Source organism: Mus caroli, unplaced genomic scaffold (assembly GCF_978045245.1).
Source record: "Mus caroli unplaced genomic scaffold, Mus_caroli_1 scaffold_20, whole genome shotgun sequence".
Lineage (NCBI taxonomy): Eukaryota > Metazoa > Chordata > Mammalia > Rodentia > Muridae > Mus > Mus caroli.
Genome location: NW_028227275.1, coordinates 24,113,423 through 24,138,949, shown reverse-complemented (window position 1 = coordinate 24,138,949; position 25,527 = coordinate 24,113,423). Strand labels below are relative to the sequence as shown.

Below are 25,527 nucleotides of genomic sequence, written 5' to 3'. Positions count from 1 at the left end.
CCTCCTCTCCTTTTCCTCTTCCTCCTCCTCTCCTCCTCCCCTCCTCCTCCCCTCCTCCTCTCCCTCCCCTCCTCCCCCTCCCCCTCCTCCTTTCCTCTTCTTCCTCCTCCTCCTCCTCCCCTCCTCCTCTCCCTCCCCTCCTCCTCCTCCTCTTCCTCCTCCTCCTTCTTGTTTTTGAGACGAGGTCTTTCTACATAGCCCTGGCTGTACTGGAACTCACTATGGAGACTAGGCTGGCCTCGAACTCACAGATATCTGCCTGCCTTTGTGTCTCAAGTGCTGGGATTAAAGGTGTGTGCCACCACACCTGTCCTCTCCAAATTCTTAAGTCAAAACCCTAACTCTCACTGTGATGGGCTTTGTGGCTTTGTGGCTTTGTAGCTTTGTGGCTCTGCTCTTCGCCAAGGACATAAGAGGACAGAAGCCAGCTGCAAAGAGGAAGTGAGTCCTCATCAAATACTGAACCCTGACCTTAAACTGCCTCTCTCCCTGAGTCTACAAAGTCTGTGATATTTTTGTTGCTACAATTTCAATTGACTAAAATATCTACAGAGGATCAGGTGTGGGTATGTGAGAAAAAAATCCCACAACACAGTTGTTTCTCCTTCTACTGTCTAAAAAGATTGATTTATTGATCACACAACATACACACACACACAACACACACAGAGAGTAATGAGGGGTTCAGGAGCTTTGCTTTAAAAAAAAAGCTAAAGATGACAGAAAAGAATGAAATCTCATATTTAATTTCATGTTCCAATTTGCAATTCATAATATTATTCCATTAGGGGCCATCATTCAAAATGTCTTAAGTCTAAGAATGAATTATTATTTAACGACATGCTCACACTGTACTTCAGAAGGACTCATTTATAATGTATCATAATATTCGCTGGATGAGAATGTGGGTCACCGTGGTGTTCCTTGGGCCTGCTTTTTGTGGTAGCTCTCATAGCCAGTGTGCCAAGAGTTGGTGCTAAATGTTCCCAGTGAGACGATCATAGGCCTACCTCAAGCACATTTATAGCATTGGGACACAGAGACCTTTTCCTCCAACCCCTTGATTTCCAGATGAGGAGGTGGAAGGCAGGAAGATGTAAGGACGAAGCTACAGCATACAGTACACAGCACACAGTGGCATATAGCTTTAATCACCTTTAATCCCAGCACCTGGAAGGCAGAGGCAGGTTGCTCTCTGTGAGTTTGAAGCCAACCTGGTCAACAGCATGAGCCCCAACTTCAAATGAAACAAAACAAAGCTACAGAGTTAATTTTGTGCTTAGAAGTCATCTCCCCTGCCACCCTCATCTTGAAGTCCTGATCCTGAGAGTGGGGGAAAAGCAAGCTAAGGTGACATATGGTCTCTCTATCATCACTCTGCCACAGGAATCATGTAGTCATATAAGCATCCTCCCACTGAGACTGGAAATGTGTGTCATCTCTCCACCAAACTACTAGAAAAGCAAAGGAAAAGATCTGTCAAAGGCCTCTCTTCCTCTCAGGTTGAATGTGGGCACACTCATGAAGACATGGAAGTCAGCCCCTTTTTCTCTCTTCCCAGTTCTCTGTAAATGGGTACCCGATGTCTCTTGTCTGTTGCTGGATATTAGGTACTACAGAATCTGCTCCTTGTGTGGATTCTAGGTTCACTTGGGTGGTTGTGCCTGCCCAGTCATTTCTAACTTAGGGAGTGGCCATCACTGTCTCACAACAACCATGTTGTAGTTAACAATAAGCCCTAACGGCATGTATTCCTGGGCACCATGACATTGAAACTCTTCCCGGTGTCCCACATAGAAAATCCACTGTGTAACAGCAGTCCCGTCTAATGGTGGACAGTTTCGCAACATCATCCTGCCCACAGCAGCTGAACTGCAACACTGCAATAAATAAATCCAATAAATCCCACTTCGGCTGTTTTCTGTCTAGCTAGACTCTATCATTGTTGGCATTAATAGCCTGTCACCATAACCTGATAACTCCTTGGTCTAAAATGACTCAGTCATCGTATGACCCCCTATTTTCTATTCTGATCACTTGATAATATTGGGATGGGGGCGGTGGCATTTGCAGCCACAACATAGCATGCAAAACATTGATTCAGGGTGACCATTCATGGAAGAAGCCATCTGTAGCATCCAGGGCCTGCTGACACCAGCCTGACTTGCCAACTATGTGTGACCTCCTCCTTAAGCAATCTTCCCCAGAGCATCTGAAACCTCTGTCCAGGAGGAGACAGAATAGTGTTGTTTGTGTTGTTGTTGTTGTTGTGTCAGGGTACAAGTATTGCAGACTCACATAGTATGCAAAACAAAGAGTGTTTATTCAGCTGGATTTCCTGCATGTAGGGGTCTCCCCATTTGGGAATGGAGACCTCTGAGGGACCAGCAGGCTAGGCATGGTCAGTTAGGGGAATTCCAGGGAGGGGTTTGTTCCCTTTACCTTGATTGGTTAGCTCGATCTCTCGGGGTCTGACTGATTCTGCCATTGGTTAGGCCTTGGAGACTTCCTGGGGAGTTTGCTTACTCACTCTAGCCACCTATTCTTAATTCAGGCCCAATGACAAGGTGTCCTCAGATTGGCTGCCCAAGGCTGTGGTTGGCTGACCACAGGTCCCTGAATCTGGGTTCTGGTTTCTGGGAAACAGAAACTTAGGCCTACTCTCCCGAACTGTCAGTTTGCAGCCTGCCATGGAGTCAGCCTGGCTCTGGCTAACTCAGTCCTCTCAGTTGTTTTGTTTTGGCTTGGTTTATTTATTTGTTTGTTTTTTAAACATGGTTTCTCTGTGTAGCCTTGGCTGTCTTGGAACACATTCTGCAGGCCAGGCTGGCCTTGAACTCAGAGATCCACCTGCCTCTGCCTCCAGAATGCTGGGATTAAAGGCAGGTACCACCACAGCCTGGCTCAGAACAGCTTCTGTTGTCACCTTGTGACTCAGAGGGTGGTCTGTCCAATCAATATGGACAGAAGTGTAGATTCTTCTGCTTTCTGATATATGATATCAGGTTGGGGGAGTGGTCCCCATTCAGATCAATATAACTAATACAGTTACACATTCAGGTGAGGGAGACACAACTAGTCCATGTGAATCCTGTTCAAACCAGCACTTTTCATCCAAAATTTTACCATTGTCTCTCAACCTTGCATTTCTACACTCTTCCAATTGAATTGCATCTCTTCACTGTGCAGAAGCACAGTGAGTGGGAGTTACATATCAAGGAGTCGCAGAGATGCAATTTGAGGCCGGGCGGTGGTGGCGCACGCCTTTAATCCCAGCACTCAGGAGGCAGAGGCAGTTGGATTTCTGAGTTCGAGGCCAGCCTGGTCTACAAAGTGAGTTCCAGGACACCAGGGCTACACAGAGAAACCCTGTCTCAAAAACACAAAACAACAACAACAAAAAAAATGCAATTTGAGCCATTTACCATTATGTGTATATGATCTTGCTGGGTGTCAGAGGCACAGACCCTCTTACCATTCTTTTAAATTATTGTTTGTGTGTGTGTGTACGTGTGTGCCTGTGGGGGTCAGAGGACAACTCATGAGAGTTTTCTCCTTCTGTCCTGTGAGTCTCATCAAGTTTGGCAGCAGGTGCCTTCCAATGAGCCACCTTGATGGCCCTGTTTTCATTCTTTTCATTTGTTTTTATAAGACAGTGTCTTCCTATGTAGCCCAGACTGGCCTTAAAACTTGTGGCAATCCTCCTGCTTCAGTCCCCCAAATGCTGGGTTACAGGTGTATGCCACCATGCCCAGCCGTTGTCATTCTTCATCTTGAGGAGGCAAATTCTATCACCCCCGTGTTGAGTGTAGTTTCTACTAACCCTCTTTTAGCTCTAGGTGGACTGCGATACCAGCCAACGCCCTGGTTTCCTTGGATCGGAGATGAAACACACACATTTTTAACCTTCTTGTGGCTCAGTGGCTGGGCTCTTCTAAGCCTCCCTCAGCTCTGTGTGCCCTTCCCATTATTCCTTACTCAACACTCTAAATCTGCCCTTAACTAGGTTGCCCAGTTATCATCTTGCCCTGCACTCTAAATCTGCCCTCAGCCTAGCCGTGTTTCTAATCTCCTGCCTGCTACCCCAGGCCCAGTCTGGGAAGCAGTCAATGGCCATCCCACCTGAGATCTCACGTGGCTGGTGACTCTTTCTCCCTTGCTTGGCAGATCCTCTTTTCTCCTCATGCATCTCCTAATCTGCTTTGGGGGAACCTGGAAGTCCCGCCTCTTCCACCCAGCTATTGGCTGCTGATATCTTTATTGATCGATCAAGAACCAATTGGAGAATAGGACCTTCCGTGTTCGCACACAGATTCCTAATCAAAGCTTCAGAACCATTTCTACACGCCTGATGACTGTAGCTCAAGTAGTCACTACTGTTATGGTGAAATAGTCTCCGGCCTTTGAACACTTGGTCTCCAACTGATGGTGCCACATGGGAGATTTCGGAGGAGTGGCCTTACTGAAGGAAATGTGTCATGGGGGTGGGGGTGGGGGGAAGAAGAATTTAAAAACTCCTGCTACTTCAAATTCATTCTCTCTGCTCTCAGCTGCTGCACAGCCACCATGCTGCCCTGGGGCCATGTTTTCCCCCACCCCGAAGGTGACGGCATCTTTGCCCCTCTTGAAGCATAAGCCCAAAGTAAACCCTTCCTTCTGTAAGTTGCCCTGGTCATGGGCTTTTATCATAGCAATAGAAAAGTAATCAATATGCGATCCTTATTTTACACTTCCCAAGTTCTTCCAAACTGAGGTGAAAATGTAAATTGTTTTAAAGTCCTTTTTGGGGGGACCTGTTGGGCTGTTTCCTATTAATCCATCCAATTTCTTAGGTTGCTGTTTAGGGTTTTATCTTCATCCATACACATCCCCCCTCTCTCTTTTTAAAAAAAGATTTATTATATGTAAGTACACTGTAGCTGTCTTCAGACACACCAGAAGAGGGCATCGGAGCCCATTACAGATGGTTGTGAGCCATCATGTGGTTGCTGGGAATTGAACTCAGAATCTCTGGAAGAGCAGTCAGTGCTCTTAACCGCTGAGCCATCTCTTCAGCCTCCCCCCCCCCTTTTAAAACAAACTATTTTTATTGTTTTTTTCTTTTTTTTTAGCTGTTAAGTGTGTGTGTGTGTGTGTACTGCTACGCATGTGTGTATATGCATGTATGTTCACATAATCTGTGTACGCATGTGTGGGAGCCAGAGGTTAACATCAACTATCTTTCTCTATTGCTCTGCCCTATGTTAACTTATATGACTGTATGTGTACAGTGCATGTGGTTGTCCATGCACCATGCAACTGTGTGTAGCTGAGAGGACAGTTTCATGAAATCTGAACCTGTGTGCTCAGGGATTTAACTCAGGTCATCAAGCTTGTGATGACCTTGAGTCTTTTAATAACTAAGCCATCTTGCTGGCCTTTGACTTTTTTTTTTTTTTTTTTTTTTTTGGCAAGGTCTCTCACTGAGCCTGGAGGCCATTGATTCAGGCAGACTGGTTGGCTAGCAAGCTCCCCCTGCCCCATCCCCACTCCCGCAGCACACCAACCTTTCTGTCTCTACCTCCCAGAGCTAAGATTACAGCACCGTACCACCTCACCCGGCTTTTTATGTAGTGATGGGGATTTGAACTTGGGTCCTCACACTTGCGTGCCAAGCACGTTACTCACTGAGCTGTCTGTCTCCCTACCTCCTTACTTCTCTCACTTCTTAACCGTTTACAGATTTCCACCCTGCAGGGATGGACCCCTTGATGTTACCTTTTCTTTGCTTCTTTTGCCAATCTTTCCTGGTGGGCATGGCTCTAAGGTCACTGGTTTGTGACCCTGAGAACCAAGCTTGTCCCACACTCCCCCATCTTTGTTTAGCTGGTAACAGGGGATGGGAGTTTGCTTTTTTGCTCTCTGGTGTTTATGTATTGAATGGGCCTTGGGAAGTTGGGTTCATCATTTCTAAATTCTACCCGACAGCTTTTACCTCTGGTGATCGATCCTGGCTGTTCAGGGATCAAAGACTTGTCCGTGTTTCCCTTTGTCTCTCCTATAAGGAACATGGTGGAAGTCAGAGATTTGGGGAGCCTGGGGCTTTTCACTTTTCCAGGACAGAGGATTAAACCCAGCCATGTATTTGCTAGGCAAGTGCTGGGCCACAGAGTCACATCCCCAGTGTCAGAGGCACAAGTCTTGCTTATTTCTATACTTCCTGGTTTAGAGAATATAGTCTTCTAGACACCTAAGTCGGTCCATCATTTATAAGATGGTTAAGGAGAAAATGGTTATAAATAATTATATAAAGCTAGGGAGCTTAGCCACATGACTGCTCTCATTATGTAAAAGCCAGTTTTGCTTTGTTTCTGAGCCCTGAGGACTGAACTTGGGGCCTCTACGTTAGCACTCTACCCCTGAGCTATATATCTCCAGTTCTGAACTGCCCTCACTTCTGACCCAATTACCAATTTAAAGGGATTTCCAGAAATGCCTTAGGGGTCCATAATTTACTGTAAGTAATCACGGAGCTTTTTGGAAGCCGTTATGCACAGTAGCCTTTTATTTCAGGGCAAGTATACAGATCAAAATTAACCAAAGCAAGAATCATAAGACTGTGTGAGGGTCCAGATGTGGTGTGCTTTTCTTGTGCTCAGAACAACATGCTCTCCCAACAGAGAGAACGACAGTAAGTATTGTCAAGTGGAGAGTGTTACTTGGGCACCAACCTTTGGAGAGTTCGTTTCTTTTTAAGACTTAGTATCTGAATGATAGTCTGAGTCCATATAGTTAGACTCAGCCAACCGCACCTCATGAGGGTTGGCTGATGTCACCCGGTCTAGGAGCCTACCATGAATCACCATCAGCATAAACACCAGGGCTGAGGGAATAAAGAATAAAGTCACTAAGGCTGGATGAGGTAGAACATGCCCATAATCTCAGCATCTGAGAAAGGTAGAGGCAGAAAGATTGGGAATTTAAGGACGGTTTGGTCTTTGTAGTAAGTTTTAAAGCTGTCCTTGGCCTCATGTTAAGGGAGGAAGAGGAAAAGGAGGAAGAGATCCGCTACAATCAAAAAAAGAAGGAAAGAAAGTCCAAGGCGCAAATTCTTTACTCCATACCTTTTATCTTCTTCTGCCTTACAAAGACAGTGAGATAAAAAATAGCAGCTGAACTGAGTATGGAGAAAGAGTAAAACAGACACACGTTCTAATTTTTAACAACAATCATGCAATGATGAATATTTCTTAGTACAGAGTTTTGTTTTGTTTTGTTTTTTTTTAAGAAACGGAAGTGAGACACAGCGACACGTACCTACACGATGTTGGGGCTGTAGCGACAGAAGGATGAGGATTTCAGGGCCAGCCTGTGCTACATGAGTCCCTGTCTTAAAATAAAGCGGTAGAGTTGGGCACGGTGACTCATCCTGCACTCCGCAGCTTGTAGGAGGATTACGTAAGTCTGAGGCCAGCCTTAGTTACAGAGTAAGAGCCTGTCTCCAAAAAAAATTTTTTTTAATCACAAAAGGACTTGATGGACAGAGGCAGTACATAAGGTATGCTAGGAGTCTTATGAGGATACATAGGTAGATCTGGGAGCCAAGAGTTAGGGGAAGAACTGTGTGGTTATCTGAGAAGGGCTGTCCCCGGCAGTAATAGGAGCCAGTACAGAATTCAAGATGCGAAAGGGCCTGCCATATTCAAGTGACAAGAAGTTAGTTCACCGTGGGAAAGGGATGATCTAGGGGTGAGCTAGCAGATAGAGGATTAACAGCAGAATTCAGAGAACACAGGGAATGCATGCAGGCCCACATCCAGTGAAGAATTCCCAGTCAACAGAAGCAGGCTAGAAATGTCAACAGGGAAATTAATGGACGCCTTACGGAGGGAAAGGAGCCCCTCATCCCTATTGTCTTCCAATTTCACAAACAATATGAGGAACCATGTTCCCAGTCACTTAACACCCGACCTCCTTGTCACCCATGTATAGTAAGGCTTCCTTTGACATTTTCTGGTTTTTTAGGTTTGTTGAGACAGAGTTTCACACAGAGTAGGATAGCCTCAAACATGATATGCAGCCAGGATAACCTTGAACGCCTGACCCTTCGGCCTCCGCCTGATATTACAGGCAAGTGTGCTGCCTTGCCCAGCTTGCAAATCTGTGGGGTGTTCTGTGATGTAAAGTCCCCAGAAGAAAACAAAACAAAGCCCACCCCTATGCTAGAGATTTCACAAAGCTGGCTGGCTGGTTAGAGTTTTGTGGCTATGCAAAGTTAAATCTGGAAGATCCAGAGCCAAACTGTCTTGGACTTTCTCCGGTTCCCTCAACAGCCATGCGTTGGCATCTATGCCATAACCTTATGACTGTCAGGCAAAACCTCTGGGCTGTGTGACCTTAGCAGACACTGATCTCAAGGCTGAAAATGTCCATGATAGCACCCAAAGCCTATAGCCTAGAGCAGAGGTCGCCCTGCCTTTCTATACCCACCTCCTGGGCATTCCCACCAGTAGATCTGAAAAAAATGCCTTGCTTCATCGTCGTCGTTGTGACTTGACTTTCAGGACTGTAAACCTTAGCACAACCATTTTCATTTCAGAGTGTGTTGTTTTAAGCAACACGGATCCCTGTTTCTGAAACATAGCCACTCATATCTGGCTCAGAATAAGCTATCTCTTGTTCCATTTGAGTTGAGGTTATATTCTGTGTTGACTGCATTATAAACTACCTTGAGAACCCAGTTTCAAAGACAGCTCCTTAGATAATATACCAAAACATTCCTACTGATTCTTTTAACAGTGCAACTTTGGAGGCTACCAAGGTCATTCGTGTGTGTGTGTGTGTGTGTGTGTGTGTGTGAGAGAGAGAGAGAGAGAGAGAGAGAGAGAGAGAGAGAGAGAGAGAGAGAGCACTGTTAAGACAGTTCCAATGACTCTTTCTTTAGAAGTCTCCACCCATTTGGGGTGTGGCTACTGTCCTTTTCTTCCGAGTTTCTCTTCCCCTCTTTCTTAATGTCTATACTGACATCTATATTAACATCTTTTTCTTAATAAGCTCCAGCTTTGATTCATATTGACCTATGCTGAAATTCTTTTCGGGGAGTCAGTCAACAATCTGACTTCACCTCACAGGAATGGTGGGTCTCAGCTGCTTGGGAGGCTGAGGCAGGAGAGCTGCAAATTCCAAGAGCTGTCTGGGCTCTAAGGGACCTTCCTTCTACCCCAGTGGGGCATGGCTACACATCATCTAAAGACAAGCGCTCAGTCTGCGGGTGGCCACGCTGTGCTGTGTCTCCTGCTCCTGATACAACACGTGAAGAGGACCAAGTAAAAATGCACATGGAAAATGAAAGCCTTGACTGAGATATAAGTGCCTGATATGAACTGGTGCTTCTCAGGAGAGACAGTGGCCAACAGGCCCCTGGAAAGCTGCTCTTCAAGGCCACTGGGCACCAAAGCAACGCAAGCTGCAAGGTTAAGCACTGCTTCAGCCCTACAGAAAGGCAAAGGCCTTAAACTGGGGCGACACGAGGGTTTGGAGCAGACCCAGGACACAGATGGCCGTGCCAATCAGCACAAATCGCCACCATTTGTACTGAAACTAGAATATTCACTCCTCACACGCCGTCATTTTCTCTTCTAAATGTATATATTCAACAAGGATGCCTTTTTATGTATAAGAATGTTTAGAGCTATGATTAGCATTCAGAAACTGAGAATGACTTAAACGGCCAATAGTCAGACTTAGGGGGCACACAATTAACATTTAGAATAATAAATGACATACAGGCCTCAAGCCACCCCCACCCCCAAGAAGAAAGACAAAATTGAGCAAATACAAGATACAAAATACTCGATTTGTGACTCTACGTGCCTAATGTTAAAAATAAGCTAAACCAACCAAGTGCCATAAGGCAAGAGAACCCACTGCAGAGAAGGAGACGAGGAAGGACCTTGGGACACCACATGGTGGGTCTCACACTTGACGCACCTGCCAGTTAAATTAGGTGAGCCCAACTTGTGAATAGTCACCAGACTATGTGCTGACACTTGGTACTACTAACCAGCATCAATATTAAACGTCAAATAAAAATGATTGTGAGAGTAGCCAAGGGCCCTGATGATGAGTCAGCACTTGGATGCACTGTCCCACCTTGAGTGAGAGACAGGAACAAAACACGTTGTTGAGTCAAAAAAAATTTTTTTGTTGTTTTTTTTCTCAATTTACAGATGCCATTTCTACTGACTTTTTTTTTTTTTTTATGACACAAGGTCTTGTAGCCTCCTGGGCGGCTGAGGCAACAAGATTTCCATCCTTTGCACTTAGCTTTAACTGAAGATGCTGAGACTGACCCAGGAGGTTCTAGAGTTCTCCAGGAGAGAGAATCTACTCCAGAGACACTGAGCAGACTGAGCCCACCCTCTCCGTGCTTAGGCTGACACTAAAGTGACTACTTACTGTGGCGTTTTGTCCCAGTGCCGGCTGGTTAAATCGCGGCATCACTCTGAAACCCACGGTTAGAGTCTTAAGCGAAGTGGCTCTAATAAAGCTCTGAAAAAAGCCAAACACTGCGAGCCCCGTGCAAACTAGAGATGAGAAGGCCATTGAAGAATCTTATGGGTTGTCATTTCTAATAAGGTAAGTATTGGTAATCAGAACCCACATAAAAACAAAAGCCCCAGAGCCGGGCATGGTGACGCACGCCTTTAATCCCAGCACTCGGGAGGCAGAGGCAGGCGGATTTCTGAGTTCGAGGCCAGCCTGGTCTACAGAGTGAGTTCCAGGACAGCCAGGGCTACACGGAGAAACCCTGTCTTGGAAAAACAAAAACAAAACAAAACAAAAAAAAAGCCCTTTGGGACCTTGTATAGTTTCCTCTAAGCAAAGGGGCCAGTTGAGAATTCTATTACTGATACCCCAGCCTTGCCATGCAAGTGACTTTGTATGAAACTGTCATTTTACAGTCGCAAACATTTTACAATCCCCTGTGAGTCCTGGCTGGGACTGGTTTGTTGCTCCTCTTAGCTCTCCCTAGTTTTAATCTTTCATACTTCTCACTTCTTTTCTTTTAATCACTTTTTCCTTTGAAAATTATTTAAAAAATTTTTTTTATTTTTTGGTCCAGCAGTGCGTTTATTTCTACTATAAAGATAACTTCACCAGGTGAACCTTCGGCTCTCACCTGAGGTGACTTGAAACGAGTGCACACCTTTCTCAAACTTAGGCTCACCCTCCCCACCTCCCCACCCCACCCTGTGCCTTAACTCTGAGGCCCACCGGCAGGTCTGGACAAGCTGCAGGGCCCCTCAGCCATATCTGCTTGAGAGAAAGAGAGACCCCACATGGGCAGCTGCTGAAGATCCTCAGCCAAGATAACCCAGCATTCTCAATGTCCACCCATTGCATCCTCAATGCAAAGCACGCCTCTACCATCCAGAGAACATCCTGTGAGCTAAGGATGCACGAAGACTCCAACAATCCCAACAAGAGTGACCCAAATGATCGACACTGGGAAATCAGCCTTCTTATGAAACCTGCTAGTGGAAAAGAGGTATTTGGGTACCCGGTGCCTCGTGGCAGTGGGAGAGAAAACAGAGGCCTGAAGCAAATTCCAACAGTAGTGTCTAATGTGCGACCAGAAGTGCACTGTCCTGACAGCCTTCAAGGCAGATAAACCCTCAGAGGCTGGCGTGAACATCAAGATTGCAAACTGTGACTTCAACAGCAAATTCCATCTTTTACAACCAGCAGGGTACTTTGTGGGACAGCCTGGCATTCTCCGCATGTAGATGCACAAAGCCTGGTACTTAACATGCATTGACAAGTGGATTCCTGCCCTCTGACCTACAGAGATTCAGGGGAACTGCCAGAGAGGTGGCGAACAGGAGATGTGACATTCTTCCTATGAGGCTATGGTGAGAACACATTCAAAGACCAATTCTTTCATTCTCAGTCCCAGTGAGAGATGAGCTCTGGAGAGCACTGTGATGGACCCATGGATTCATGTGGGTCATCAAGGTGAGGAACTTATGTGGGGGTCACATCCTGTCTTCAAGGTTACAGTCCAGACTTCTTAATGGGCCAGAAAATCCAACAAGACAATGGCTTCCTATGTCTTCTCCCGGGCTCGTTTTAACTCTGAGCTAGCTGCACAGCTAGCTACCCTGGTTCTTGAAGGGGCAGCCTTCAGATGATCCCACCAACAACAGCACACCTTTCCCATCCCATAGGATACAGCTTAGGCCATCGGATAACCTCAAGGGGCATGTTTTCAGCAGCCTGAGGTTGACCTTTCATTGCTTCTCCTAGAGGAACAGCATGGATCCCAGGACAAGGAGATAGAGCAGAGGAGAGTGGCAGAAGCTCCTACCAGCTCCAACCCACCCAGACAGCAATAAGATGCCTCTCCCCTCCCATTGTCTTCCAACATCGCCCTTCCACACCAAACACATGTTACAATAATAATTCCCCGCTTCGGGGTCAGCCAGCCTTGACTAAACAAAACATCCGTGCCGGATGGCAGGGTCTGGGCTGTTCCATGGAGCACAATAGCTGTGAGTTCTCCCTGCCCGGCACAGCCACCGCCTTCCCTGTGGTCTTTCCTTCTGCCCAGGCAGTATAGCGCAAGTGATGGAGCTCCAGACATACCAGTTTCTACGATGTATGTCCGAAAAGAAATCCATCCCTACTGGGAAGCATGGACCTGTACTGGCTCAAGACTCTGCCTAAGGACCTAGCCTTGTTGTCCAAGAACTGGCCAAGACCACCAGGGGACCAATCCTAGCTGCTTTAGCAAGTTCAGTTTCCGAAGCACAGGAAGAAATGGCTGCTTCAAGGGCTATGATTAGAATCTGAATGACTCCCGGAGAAGTCAGTGGCTCAGTGGAACACCTGGGAAGAGAGGACACAGTTTTCCAAGGTCCAGATTGGGCTCTTTGCTGGCAGATGCTTGGTGTTGGGAGCTCCCCTGCATGGCAAACTCCACACGGCCTCACCACGCGATCTCTGGAACCCTTCAGTCCGAATCTCCATGGGCTTGAGGAGTGGACACGTGCCATGCCAAAGACGGGAGTTTTCCCTCACCTGCTGGGCTCAGCTTTCAATTGATTGATCCATCGGCCTTTGTTGGAAAAGAGTAGATTCTGTAAAGTAACCCAGCAGGAGAGAGCAAGACATGAGTAAGCCACAAAGAATTCAGTTTGGGTCTTTCCCCCGGGCAGGAGCCAGTCACTATGCCACTTGCCTGGCAGGGACTGAGGTGGGCAGGGGAACATGAAGACCTGCTGGAGGGCCCTTCTACCGCGCTCTGAGCAGCGCTCTCTACCCTTCTGCTCTGCGCAGCTGAGGGCCAAGGCCACCTTTCCTGTGAGCTCTTTTGGGAATGGAGATGGCCTCCGTCTCTCTTGGGCCAGGGTCTCTCTGCTTTCTGCATTCTGGGAGAGCCATCGTCGAAAGCACTGGCTATCCATCACTTCTCTTTGCTGGTTAGCATAAGCCAGGCACCAGCAAGTCCACAAAATGCTTTGTCCCCCGACCTTCACCTCCATCTCTGTACTCCTTGGCTTCTCTTTCTGACACTGTCAGGCATCCAAGGCTTGGGAGACCAATGGGCAAAGTGATTCCCAGGCTGCCGATCTCAAGGCTGCTGGGGGTGGGGGTGGGGGGTCGGTCAACATTTTTCTCTGCTCTGGCTGAGGCCTTAGATTTCAGCCCAAAGGCTCCCCAAGTCAAAGATTTTGGGGGAGGGATCAGGGAGGAAAAGGCTGAGTTCCCGAAGCTGCTAAGGATGGTCCAGCATCCATCCTGCATACAGATTCTTTTAGGGATCAAATGCATAATATGTTTTGGGAGTCCATCAAACACATGGATTTCCCCACTTTGAAATTGGGACCAGTGAAATGTTCTATGATTATAAAATTATCAGATACATTTCCTTCTGTAGTTCTTATTTATGCTATCAGAGAGACATTATAAGAAAAAGAATTACCTACCGAGAGAGCTACCTAAGTGGCACTTAATTGAATGGTTGATTAAATATTATTGTCAGCTAATAATATTTTGTTGCTGCTGTTTTGTTTTGTTTTTTGTTTTTGTTTTTTTGTTTTTTTTTTTTTGTTTTTTGAGGTAGTATCTTGTTATGTAGCCCAGGCTGTCCTGGAACTCACTGTATAAACCAGGCTGGCTTCAAATTCTTGGAGACCCACCTCTGCCTCCGAGTACTGAGATAAAGGTATGACTTGGCCAAATAATTTATTTTTGATGAGCTTGGGTTAGCGAATAGGTCGGTTACCCCATATGCAAATTGAAGGGAGGAAAAGATCATGAGTATAATTAAGGATAGGTTACAAATAAATAAAGATAATTGGGACATGGTAAAAAAAATTATTTTTGAGACACAGCCTGTGTAACCCAGTCTGGTCTGAGACTCACTATGTGGCTGAGGCTAGCCTTGAACTCCTGAGCCTCCCTCCCTCTACCTTGGGAGTGTGCACCTGGCTCTCATTTGTATGAGTCAAAGTTTGTGATAAGGTATGGGGAGGGTGAAGAGGAGAACATTCAGATCTAACATAGTCGGATGACCTTGATCGGGCCATCGAGCCATGACTGGAGCATTAGCACTGACTGAACCCATAACATGTTCAGTATTCAAACAAACAAACCCCATTGGGTTTCTCTTAGCTTGAAACAGTTTCTGTCTCTAGCACTCAAGCGAACCTGAGAGAAACAGTTATTTGGGCATTGAGGTACTGAGGTTCTGACCATTATTTGAATCTAACTACACCTAGCAGGGCACACAGCTAATCCCAGCTACTCCAGATGAACACTCGAGTCCAAGGCCTTCCTGAACAAAGCATCTCAAAACTCTGACTTAAAAAACAAATTAAGAACCAGGCATGGTAGCGCACCCCTTTCTTTAATCCCAGCATTCAGGAAGCAGAAGCAGGTGAATCTCTGAGTTCAAGACCAGCCTGGTCTAACCCTGCCTCAGAAAAAAAAAGGAGGGGGGAGGGGGAGGGGGAGGGAAAGAAGAAGAAGTAGAAGCAGAAGCAGAAGCAGAAGCAGAAGCAGAAGCAGAAGAAGAAGAAGAAGAAGAAGAAGAAGAAGAAGAAGAAGAAGAAGAAGAAGAAGAGAAGAAAAGAACCCAAAACTTTAACTGGGAAAAATAAAGGAGACTAAAGCTAGTACTTAAAGATGCAAGCGAATCATGGTGTTAAGCTCAGTCTCTTTAGCTACCTACTCAGGAGCCATAGACCAGCCTGGACTACATAGAAAGACCCTGTCTCAGAAAGGAACAAATAAGAGCAAAGGCTGGGTATTAGGCTTGTTTCAGTAGTCTGAGGACCCGAGGTTGGATCCCTAACACCCCTTTAAAAGGTAGGTGAGGCCACAGGAGGCTGCCTAGCCAGAAGGCAAGTTTCAGTGAGATAGCCCAATCTTCAAAGCTAAGGTGGAGAACAGTTACACAAAATACCAAATATGAACATCTGACATTTACATATATGCCCATGCCCATGTGGTAACATATATGCACATGCTCATGTGGTTACATATATGTACATGTCCATATGCTTACATATATGTACATGCCCATTTGGTTACATATATGCACATGCCCATATGGTTACATATATGCACATGCCCATATGGTTACATATGTGCACATGTCCATGTGATTACATATATGTACATGCCCATGTGGTAACATATATGCACATGCTCATGTGGTTACATATATGTACATGTCCATATGCTTACATATATGTACATGCCCATTTGGTTACATATATGCACATGCCCATATGGTTACATATATGCACATGCCCATATGGTTACATATGTGCACATGCCCATCTGGAAACACACACAAACAGGGGTGGAATACTGGCCTTAATTTGTTTGTTTGTTTGTTTGTTTGTTTGTTTGTTTTGAGACAGGGTTTCTCTGTACAGCCCTGGATGTCCTAGAACACTCTTTGTAGACCAAACTGGCCCAAAGAGATCTGTCTGCCTCTGCCTCCTGAGTGCTGGGATTAAAGGTGTGGGCCACCACTTCCTGGCTGGCTTTAACTTTTGTTAACTGTACTTACTTGGGCTGGAAATATAAACCGTATGAGAATGATATGCAGAACAAAGGCCATATGCAAGATTTATTGTCATAAATCTTCCATCAGTGAGTGCTCCAATAAATTATACATTTTTGTGCTTTCTTTTTAACTTTTTTTAAAAAAAGATTTATTTATTTTATTTGATGTCTATGAGTACACTGTAGTCGTCTTCAGACACACCAGAAGAGAGCATCAGATCTCATTACAGATGGTTGTGAGCCACCATGTGGTTGCTGGGAATTGAACTCAGGACCTTTGAAAGAGCAGTCAGTGCTCTTAACCACTGAGCCATGTCTCCAGCCCCTCTTTTAAACCTTTAAAAGGTTTGGTTTTTTTTCCTCCTAATGTGTGTAATACACAAATATATTTAACAAAAACATGAAAGAGAGAAAGAGAGAGAGAGATCCTACTCTATTTGACACAGATTTAGTGTGATTGTGTGAAAGATCAGGTTTTACGACCTCACCTATTTATAAAATGTGAAAGAGATGTTGAATTTGTGATAAACATAGCAACAGCAAACAGCATAAAATTAAAGACCAGCTGAGTATGTGAGTCCAGGGCTGATGCCCTCTTACTTCAATTCAACAGAGCTGAGTGTTGGCCTAAGGGCACCAGACACCAGATTAAACAGTGAATTAATGTGCGTAAGAGGTTGGAGATGTTTCCCATTAGTCATCAAAGCATGAATGTGGACATTTACCTCCACTTGCCAACGCAAACCTCACTAGCATAACAGCAGAGATTAAGTTTAAAGGTCAACCTCAGAATAAACAGGCCCTGCAAGGAGAAATAGCAGCATGGAACCTGATATATGTTAGCTTTTCAGCAAACACGAGAAAACCCAAATGAGTAGGCAGGCCTTGTGCCTCATCCTGTAATCCTATCACTGGGGAAGCTGAGGCAGGAGGATCACCTTGAATTCAAAACCAGTCTGGACTACATAGCAGGCTACTGCAGAGAAAGGTTGGAGACATGACTTAGGCTTAAGAAAACACACACTCTCTCTCACACACACACACATACACATGTACACACATATACATACACATTCATTCATACATATACTCATACATATACATATACGCACATAAATATACACACAATACACATAACACATTCATACACACTAACTCATATGTGTATATGTATAGTTACATATGCATACTCACACATACTCATAACACAATATACATTCATACACACATACATACATATATACACACTCATACACAAGCATTTATTCATATATCCACTCATACACACATACTTTTTTTTATACACACATACTCAATACACACTCATATACACAATTTAAATAATAAATATATTTATGAAATTGAAAGAGAGAGGTTAAGTCAGCAAGGTGTACCTGCAATTCATTCCCCTGCTGAGTACTTAAAAGCTCTGAACAGCAGAATGGGGAGGGAGTTCAATTGACAATTCATGTTTGATCCCCAGCACACATACAAATCAGGCCTGGTAGCACACACTTGTAACCCCAGTGCTGGCAAGGCAAAGGCAGGACAGTCCCTAGGCTTTGGTGGCCATCCAGCCTATCCTTCTCTGTGAGCACCATCTCAAGAGCAAGATAGATGATAGCTCCTGGAAAATAATATCCAAGGACGACCCCCCCCCCCCCCCGCACACACACACACTGAAGGAATGAACAAGGACTCACTGCAAATATGATTTACAATGATTCAGGTTGCAATGCTCACTGCACCGGCAGACCATTGGAGGTTTACTCTCCCAAGTGATGAACTCAGCAAAGCTCTGGACTTCAGGGCCTCAGGCACCCCTGCAGGCAGCGAGGCTGTTCTGAAAAGAAGAGAATCCATGAGTGCTTAGCCACGCCCCCTTCCCACAAACCCTTGTCTGCTCAGCATCCTGGATGGTTGCAGGTAATTTGGGTGTGGCTTTCAGGCTACCTTTACTGTTTCTGATTTCTTGTAGAAGTCCAAATTGCAATTCCTTTCTGGATGGCGGTTTGGTAACGTATCAGAATCCTAAACTGTGGTTGTTAGGCGCGAGGACCCACAGCTTCGTGGCTGTCCTGGGCTTCTCTGACCTCAGTTCCAGCTTCGAGGGACTCCGGGCTGACCCAGAGTTTGCCAGAGCTGCAGGAGGTATTGGATCACTCAGAGATGTTTGTGCAAAGCGAAAGTCTACTGAAAACTGCTCAACAAGGCACTGGGCGCTATGGTCAAAGTGCACACGGTATTGCCAAACATCAAGAGTTTTGAAGAAGAGCCAACAACAGTTTTGAGCAATTTGGGTGAAGGAGGGCGTTGTTTCTGACTGGACATGTGACCCTTGCCCCTAGTTCCGGGCTGCTGTTCTGTGGATCCACCAACTCTTGTTTGTAAATCAGCCTCAGAGGCTGAAGATGTCCGTCTGCCTCCCAGAGGATGGGCGACTTCAGGGATAGGACTCCAAGAGAGCAAGCTCCGAGCTTCCAGACACAGGGCCAGCTGGTGCAAGGAAAACGACCAGGGGCAAAAAGGAGCACCACACAAAACAAATGCAGTCTATTATCCAAAAAGACCTACATTCATTAATATGATCAAGCTGAACAGCAGGGAGTCAAAATATCCAAGGGAACAGAAAACCATTTAACGAAAACACAAAAAGGCTCAATCCATTAGCGCTCAATACTCCAGCAACGCACCAGACAGTAATTGACCTATCAGAGAGAAAATGCACAAGGCCAAGTGGAACCTAGCCGGTCCTAGCCGGTACCGTTAGTCATCTGGATCTGTTGACATTTGAAGAACACTCATCCGACAAGTATGGGTGAACATCACTCTCAAATTCAGATAAAATATTCACTGAGGTTACATTCCAGACTGAAAACCACCCTTAAACAAGCTTAAAAACAAAAGTCCTACAAAATAGGCGTCGGCACCTGGCATGATGGCACTCACCTCTCATCCCAGCACTCAGGACTGGGAGCTAGAAGCTTGGCCTCTAGCAAGACACTATCTGGAAGCAAACAAATGCATGATCTTGGAGTTGAGTGAAATTAAACTAAGAATAGCAGAAACATAGCTGGGAAACCTCTAAATAGTTGACAAATGCACGCTATATTTCTAAACTGGTGATACATGCTGTTAGACCCAAATACTTGCCAGCAGAGGTAGGAGGATTTTTTTTTTTGAGTCCACCAAGTCGAAGATCATACTAGACTAGGCTTACCATCTTAGAATTGCAAAAAACAAAAGGCACATCACCACCCAAAACAAACCAAAATGAATATATCTCTAAATGTCACATAGGTCAAAGGTGTCTCATGAGAAACCTGAATATTTTAAACTGGATGAAAAATAATGTATTCAAATGTGTGTGATACAACAAAACCAGAGTTGGGGTGGGGCAGATCTGCAACACTGAATAGCACATGTAAGAAAACAGTGGCCAGTATAGGTACCTGCAGCCTTGGCAGACACTTAGGAAGAAAAATGGTGAAAAATATCTGCAGATACAAGCCATGTAATTAGATGAATAAGATACATTTGTAGTCACAAATTAGTTTTAAAATCAGTTCCTGGAATTTTCTCCAATGATGACAAGAATTCTTTGGAGGGCAAGCAACAGGACCAACAATAATCTCATCTACCTTTCTTTTTGGACAGGGTCTAGCTGTGTAGCCCCAGCTAAGCCTAAAACTTGCCATCCTCCTGTCTCAACCTCCTAAATTCTGGGATTACAGGTGTGCACGCCTGGCTCTTGCCACATTTTTTGCTGATTTTTATATTACATAAATGGGAGTTGGCAGTGACATCAGGTTTTGTGTGGAACACTCTCACTGAGAAGTGCTTTGTCTCCGCCTCGTGGTCAGGGCTGGCTTTGCACTGTCAGCAGCACCCTTCCGCAGGCTAGTTCAATCAGAATGGCTAGAATAGATAGCATCAGAATATAATCTAAATAAAACTCAACGAAGTTCTTATCATACAGATCAAAGTGTGGACACTTCGATTCTTCTTAGAAGGGGGAACAAAAAACCCGTGGAAGGAGTTACAGAGACAAAGTTCAGAGCAGAGACTGAAGAATGACCATCCAGAGACTGCCCCACCTGGGGATCCATCCCATATACAACCACCAAACCCAGACACTATTGTGGATGCCAACACGAGCTTGCTGACAGGAGCCTGATATAGCTGTCTCCTGAGAGGCTCTGCCAGAGCCTGACATATACAGAAGTGGATGCTCACAGCTATCCACTGGACTGAGCACAAGGTCCCCAATGGAGGAGCTAGAGAAAGGACCCAAGGAGCTGAAGGGGTTTGCAGCCACATAGGAGGAACAACAATATGAACCAACCAGTACCTCCAGAGCTCCCTGGGACTAAACCACCAACCAAAGAAAACACATGGTGGGACTCATGGCTCTAGCTGCATATGTAGCAAAGGATGGCCTAGTCAGTCATCAATGGGAGGAGAGGCCCTTGGTCCTGTGAAGGTTCTATGCCCCTGTATAGGGGAATGCCAGGGACAGGAAGCAGGAGTGGGTGGGTTGGTGAGCAGGGGATGGAGGAAGGGGATAGGGGATTTTCGGAGGGGAAACCACGAAAGGGGATAACATTTGAAATGTAAATAAAGAAAATAATCTAAAAAAAAACCAAAACAAACAACAAAAAACCTCAACGAAAAAGGCGGGCGTGGTGGCAGACTCCTTTAACCCCAGCGCCTCGGAGGCAGGGACAAAGCAAACCTGTGTGAGTTCAAGGCCAGCCTAGAATAAACCGTGAGACCTGTCTTTAAAAAAAGGCTGGCAAGATGGAAGATGGTACAGCTAGTAACTCACTTGCTGCCAAGTCCAAGGACCTGTGCTCATTCCCTGAGGCCCACTTGGTAGAAAGAGAACCACCCACTTATTATCCTGCCCTCCACACTGGTGGTGTGGCATGGGCACCTCTCACCCGCCCCCCTCCACCTCAATACACTCACACACTTTTTAATTTTTATTTTGGTTTTTTTTTTTTTTTTTTCCGAGACAGGGTTTCTCTGTATAGCCCTGGCTGTCCTGGAACTCACTTTGTAGACCAGGCTGGCCTCGAACTCAGAAATCCGCCTGCCTCTGCCTCCCGAGTGCTGGGATTAAAGGCGTGCGCCACCACGCCCGGCTAATTTTTTTTTTTTTAATATTTTTATTACATATTTTCCTCAATTACATTTCCAATACTATCCCAAAAGTCCCCCATAGCGCCCCCCACTTCCCTACCCACCCATTCCCATTCTTTTGGCCCTGGCATTCCCCTATATTGGGGCATATAAAGTTTGCAAGTCCAATGGGCCTCTCTTTCCATTGATGGCCGACTAGGCCATCTTTCGATACATATGCAGCTAGAGACAAGAGCTCCAGGGTTCTGGTTAGTACATCATGTTGTTCCAACAATAGGGTTGCAGATCCCTTTAGCTCCTTGGGTACTTTCTCTAGCTTCTCCTTTTTTTTTTTTTAAAGCCAGGAATGGTACTGCTTAGCTGGCCAGCGGGCCCCAGGGCAATGAAGGATGCTGTTTTAACACAAGGTGCAAGGCACCTGAGGAGTGACCCCAGAAGACTCTGACACTCCCATGAACACACACGTCATTTTAAAATATTAAAGTAAAAAAAAAATAACTTCCCAATTGATAAGTGTTCTACAGCAGAGATGCCGAGATGATGATCTCACAGTTGGAATAGATGCCAGCGCCTCCCCCCAGCCTCCATGAAGCAGAGTGCTACATATCCATACCCTTGGAGCTCATGCTTCTGATTCTCCAGTGTTGGGATCATAGGCGTGCACTGCCAGACCTAGTTGGGGACAATTTTTTTTAATTTTAAGTTTATATAAGTACACTGTCGCTGTCTTCAGACACACCAGAAGAGGGCACCGGATCCCATTACAGATGGTTATGAAGCCACCAAGTGGTTGCTGGGAATTGAACTCTCAGGACCTCTGGAAGAGCAGTCAGTGCTCTTAACCACTGAGCCATCTCTCCAGCCCAGGGACAAACTCTTAAGACTTGTATTTCTCATCTCAAACGCATACAGACTTCTCAAAGACACATCTGTGAGAACTTTAAGTGTATGCTAACCACTGAGGACCCCAAATAAGTGAACCCAAACTTTTTTTTGGAACATACTTCTTGGCCACATGGTAGCACAGGCCTATAATCTGAGTACCAGAGAGGTGGAGGGGAGAGGGTCAGGAGGGCAGCCTGAATTTCAGGTCTATATCTCATCTTGTCCCCACCCTTTTAGAGAAAGGGTCTCACTGAATAGTCCTGGCTAGTTAGGAATTTCCTATGTAGACCAGGTTGGCCTCAAACTCAGAGGTCTACCTGTCTCTACCTAGGTCGGGCCTAAGCCACCACACCAACTCCATCTGCCTTTAAACAAACCAGAGTCTTGCTTTGCTCCCCTTGTTTGAAGGCATTCCGTAAGCTCCATGCTCTCCCATTTTTCCCAGTGCTCATAACCTTGCTGCGCTGTCTAGGACCTCAGACACAAGTCCGAACAGAGAAGGTGACCTTGTGAGGGCCTTAGGAGAAGTGTCAGCGCCCCATCATTAAGCAGTAGCTGTCTCTGCCTCACAGGGTCCCCTAGCAGGGCAGAGGTGGGCTCTGCATTTGTTGAGACTTTCCTTGTCAAATACTCTCATAAACCTACTGCAATATCATATGCTGTTACACCGCTACTATAATAATACTGAGTTGAGAAGGGCTCCCTCTGTATCTACTAAAATATTCATGTTAAATCGGTGGTTTTTTTCTTAAGGTTTATTTTATTTATATGAGTACACTGTTGCTGTCTTCAGACACACCAGGAGAGGGCATCAGATCCCATTACAGATGGTTGTGAGCCACCATGTGGATGCTGGGAATTGAACTCAGGAGCTCTGAAAGAGCAATCAGTGCTGTTAACCGCTGAGCCACCTCTCCAGCCCCAGTGTTAATTTCTTTATCTGAGTGTGGGAGAAGCACTTTAACTATGAATTCACCGAGTCAGCGACACTGCTTAGCAAGAGTCTGGCCTCTAACACGGACGCTCCTATTTTACAGGTTATTTAGAAGACTAGAAGATGGAGCTGTTTCCTAACTGCTGTTACTGGGTACCAACAAATACACTTATGTGTGTGCACACAAGCACACCCACGTCCACTGCTTCCTCCAACAGACTAACAGAAGCATGAAATCCTGTCGAATGTGAATGTTGACAGGGAAGCTCAAGTATTTCATCGAAACTACAAAGTCACACAACACAAAGCACAGACAGAGTTCCAGGTCAGATTTATTGTAAACAGGATAACCTCAGGACCCCGCCACACTGACTGATTAAAAAGACTTTAAGTCTCTGGCAACTCGTGACTTTTTCACACATCTCACTTGCGGAAGCCTGAGTACATGCGGTCTCTGGACAGTATGTTCTTGTTCATGGACCACAACCTGGACCCACTGAGATGAACCGGTCGGGATGCCAAGTGACACACAGGAGCTCGGGAACACACTGAACACCACGTGCAGGTTCATGGAAGACGACATGGGATTGTTTCCAATCTCTTCAGGTGCCTTTTCTCATACAAATGACAAACTTTTAACTGTACCCATTTTTTTTTTAAAGAGCTAAGTTACTCAACGGCAGATGATCATTTACAGAAAAGGTAGCAGACTGTTGTTTGCGTTTACAACGATGGATTTGAACACTCAGGACTAAGTTTAGATTCATCTTTGTATAGATTTTGCAGTTCGATGAAAAGCTGCATAGTCACACTAGGCGGGGTGGCGCACACCTGATCCCGGCACTTGAGAGGTGGAGGCAGGAGGATCAAGGAGTTCAAAGTCGACCTTGGCTACTTGGTTGCGCAGAGGAGAAGGCAGTGTTGACTCGTGTCTTCTGATGGGATGGACAGAGACAGGCTTCTCACCGGGAGACTCTTAGAACATGTGGATAGAAGACGGGCGCAGCACCACAGGGAGAGCAGCCTCAACAGCCGCCCAAGTTCACCGTATTTGGAAAATGTGAAACTTAACCTGTGAAAAGCCGAGAGATTCTACAGCAGAAAATCCTGGCCAATCAAGTAACATGGGGCAGGAAGATGTCACCTGGTGGAAACGCCACTCGGCCTGAGCTGGTGGACGAACAGGAGCGCTTTGCTTTCAGTTGCTATTGCCTGTGTGTGGAAACATGGCCACGCTTGTTCTTGAAGCAAGTTTTAATAGCAAATACTTTAAAACAGCTGTTAAATCTACAGGAACATTTTCACCTAAAATAGTATCTTGTGAAAAAAATAGTTTTTTAAAAGTCCACTCCAGTCATCATCTGTATGTTTATATTCATATATTCAAAAAAATAACACTTAAGGCAGGATGAGACCGGAAGCAGCGGGGAGTTTAGAGTCTTACGGAGACTGGCTATTTCAGAATGCGACCGTTTTGTATCTCCAAGGAGGTGGCTCTGTATTTGCTGCCTTTTAAGTCCCTAGAGGGGCAAATGTTTTAGTTCACACACTGATCACAATTTCACCCTAGGAGTTGTGGGGAGTTACAACAGCTGATCTGCTGACGGAACACAGCAAACCAACTACGAGAAACAGAAATGTCAACAGAATCTGATGAGAGAGAACCCACAGGAATCCTGAGAAATTCTGAACTGGATGTAAGGTCAAACTGCGTTTCTAGCACTGTAAATCGGAAATTCTGGGGCTTCCAGCATTTGACTAAGAAGATTAAAAAACATACCCAAATTTTATAAAATCAGTAAGTTCACTAAATAAAGGAACATGGCATTGCTTTGTGCATCATCTGTCAAATGTAATGTTTTCTGCTGGTTTACAGGAAACCATCAAATAGAAAGTAGATGTGAAGATCGGTTTTTAAAAAGGTGAATGTAATCCTTTCTAAATGTTTTGAAGCCTTTAAGAAAAAAAGCTCTTTTTTTTTTTTTTTCTTCAAGACAAGTGACTATTTTACAGAATAAAGAAGAAAGATTGTATTGGGATATCTTTCTTCAGATTAAGCAGTTAATATAAGGGGATTTCTCTTAGGAATAAAAAGGAAAAAATTAAGATATTTAAGAGATTTTAAAAATATTCTACATCTATAAGATTTTATAATTTTATTACTTTGGGTTTTTAACATTTCTACATAATAATGCCTGATTAACTCTTTTCTGTTTGTCTCTCTAATAGCAAGCCAGAAACTACTCAAAGCTGAGACTGTTTTCCCAGGCCCTGGAAGACACAGGAGCATGTCTACTTTCTTCAGAGTTTTGCAGCCATGAAGTTAATATGTGGTTTCACGAGGGGAAACAGTGGCAGGCCACGCTTGAATTCAGTCATGTTGTGAATCACTTCAGGCTGAAAAGGAAAAAAAAGTTCTTTAGTGTGCTATATTTAAAAATTAGACTAAGCAGGGTATTGACTTTTTGGGGAAGGAAGGATGGGGGGTGGCATGTAACACA

The 25,527-nt window shown here is 45.2% G+C and overlaps 1 protein-coding gene and 1 long non-coding RNA gene across 7 annotated transcripts in view; both read right to left on the bottom strand.

Moving 5' to 3' along the window:
- Positions 1–6,513: 6,513 nt before the first annotated feature.
- Positions 6,514–19,314, bottom strand: LOC110285641 (uncharacterized). The gene is made up of 3 exons (XR_002377073.3): positions 18,016–19,314; positions 17,766–17,905; positions 6,514–13,121 (listed from the first exon to the last, which is right to left on the bottom strand). It is a non-coding gene; the product is annotated as an uncharacterized LOC110285641 (long non-coding RNA).
- A 4,024-nt stretch (positions 19,315–23,338) lies between these two features.
- Positions 23,339–25,527, bottom strand: part of Ide (insulin degrading enzyme) — a 97,425-nt gene continuing 95,236 nt past the window's right edge. For all 6 annotated transcript variants that reach the window (XM_029472379.2, XM_021151953.3, XM_021151956.3 and 3 more), the window contains one exon: positions 23,339–25,423. In XM_029472379.2, the coding sequence (XP_029328239.1) occupies positions 25,328–25,423 (96 nt within the window). In that variant the 3' untranslated portion in view covers positions 23,339–25,327. The remainder of the gene's footprint in view (positions 25,424–25,527) is intronic.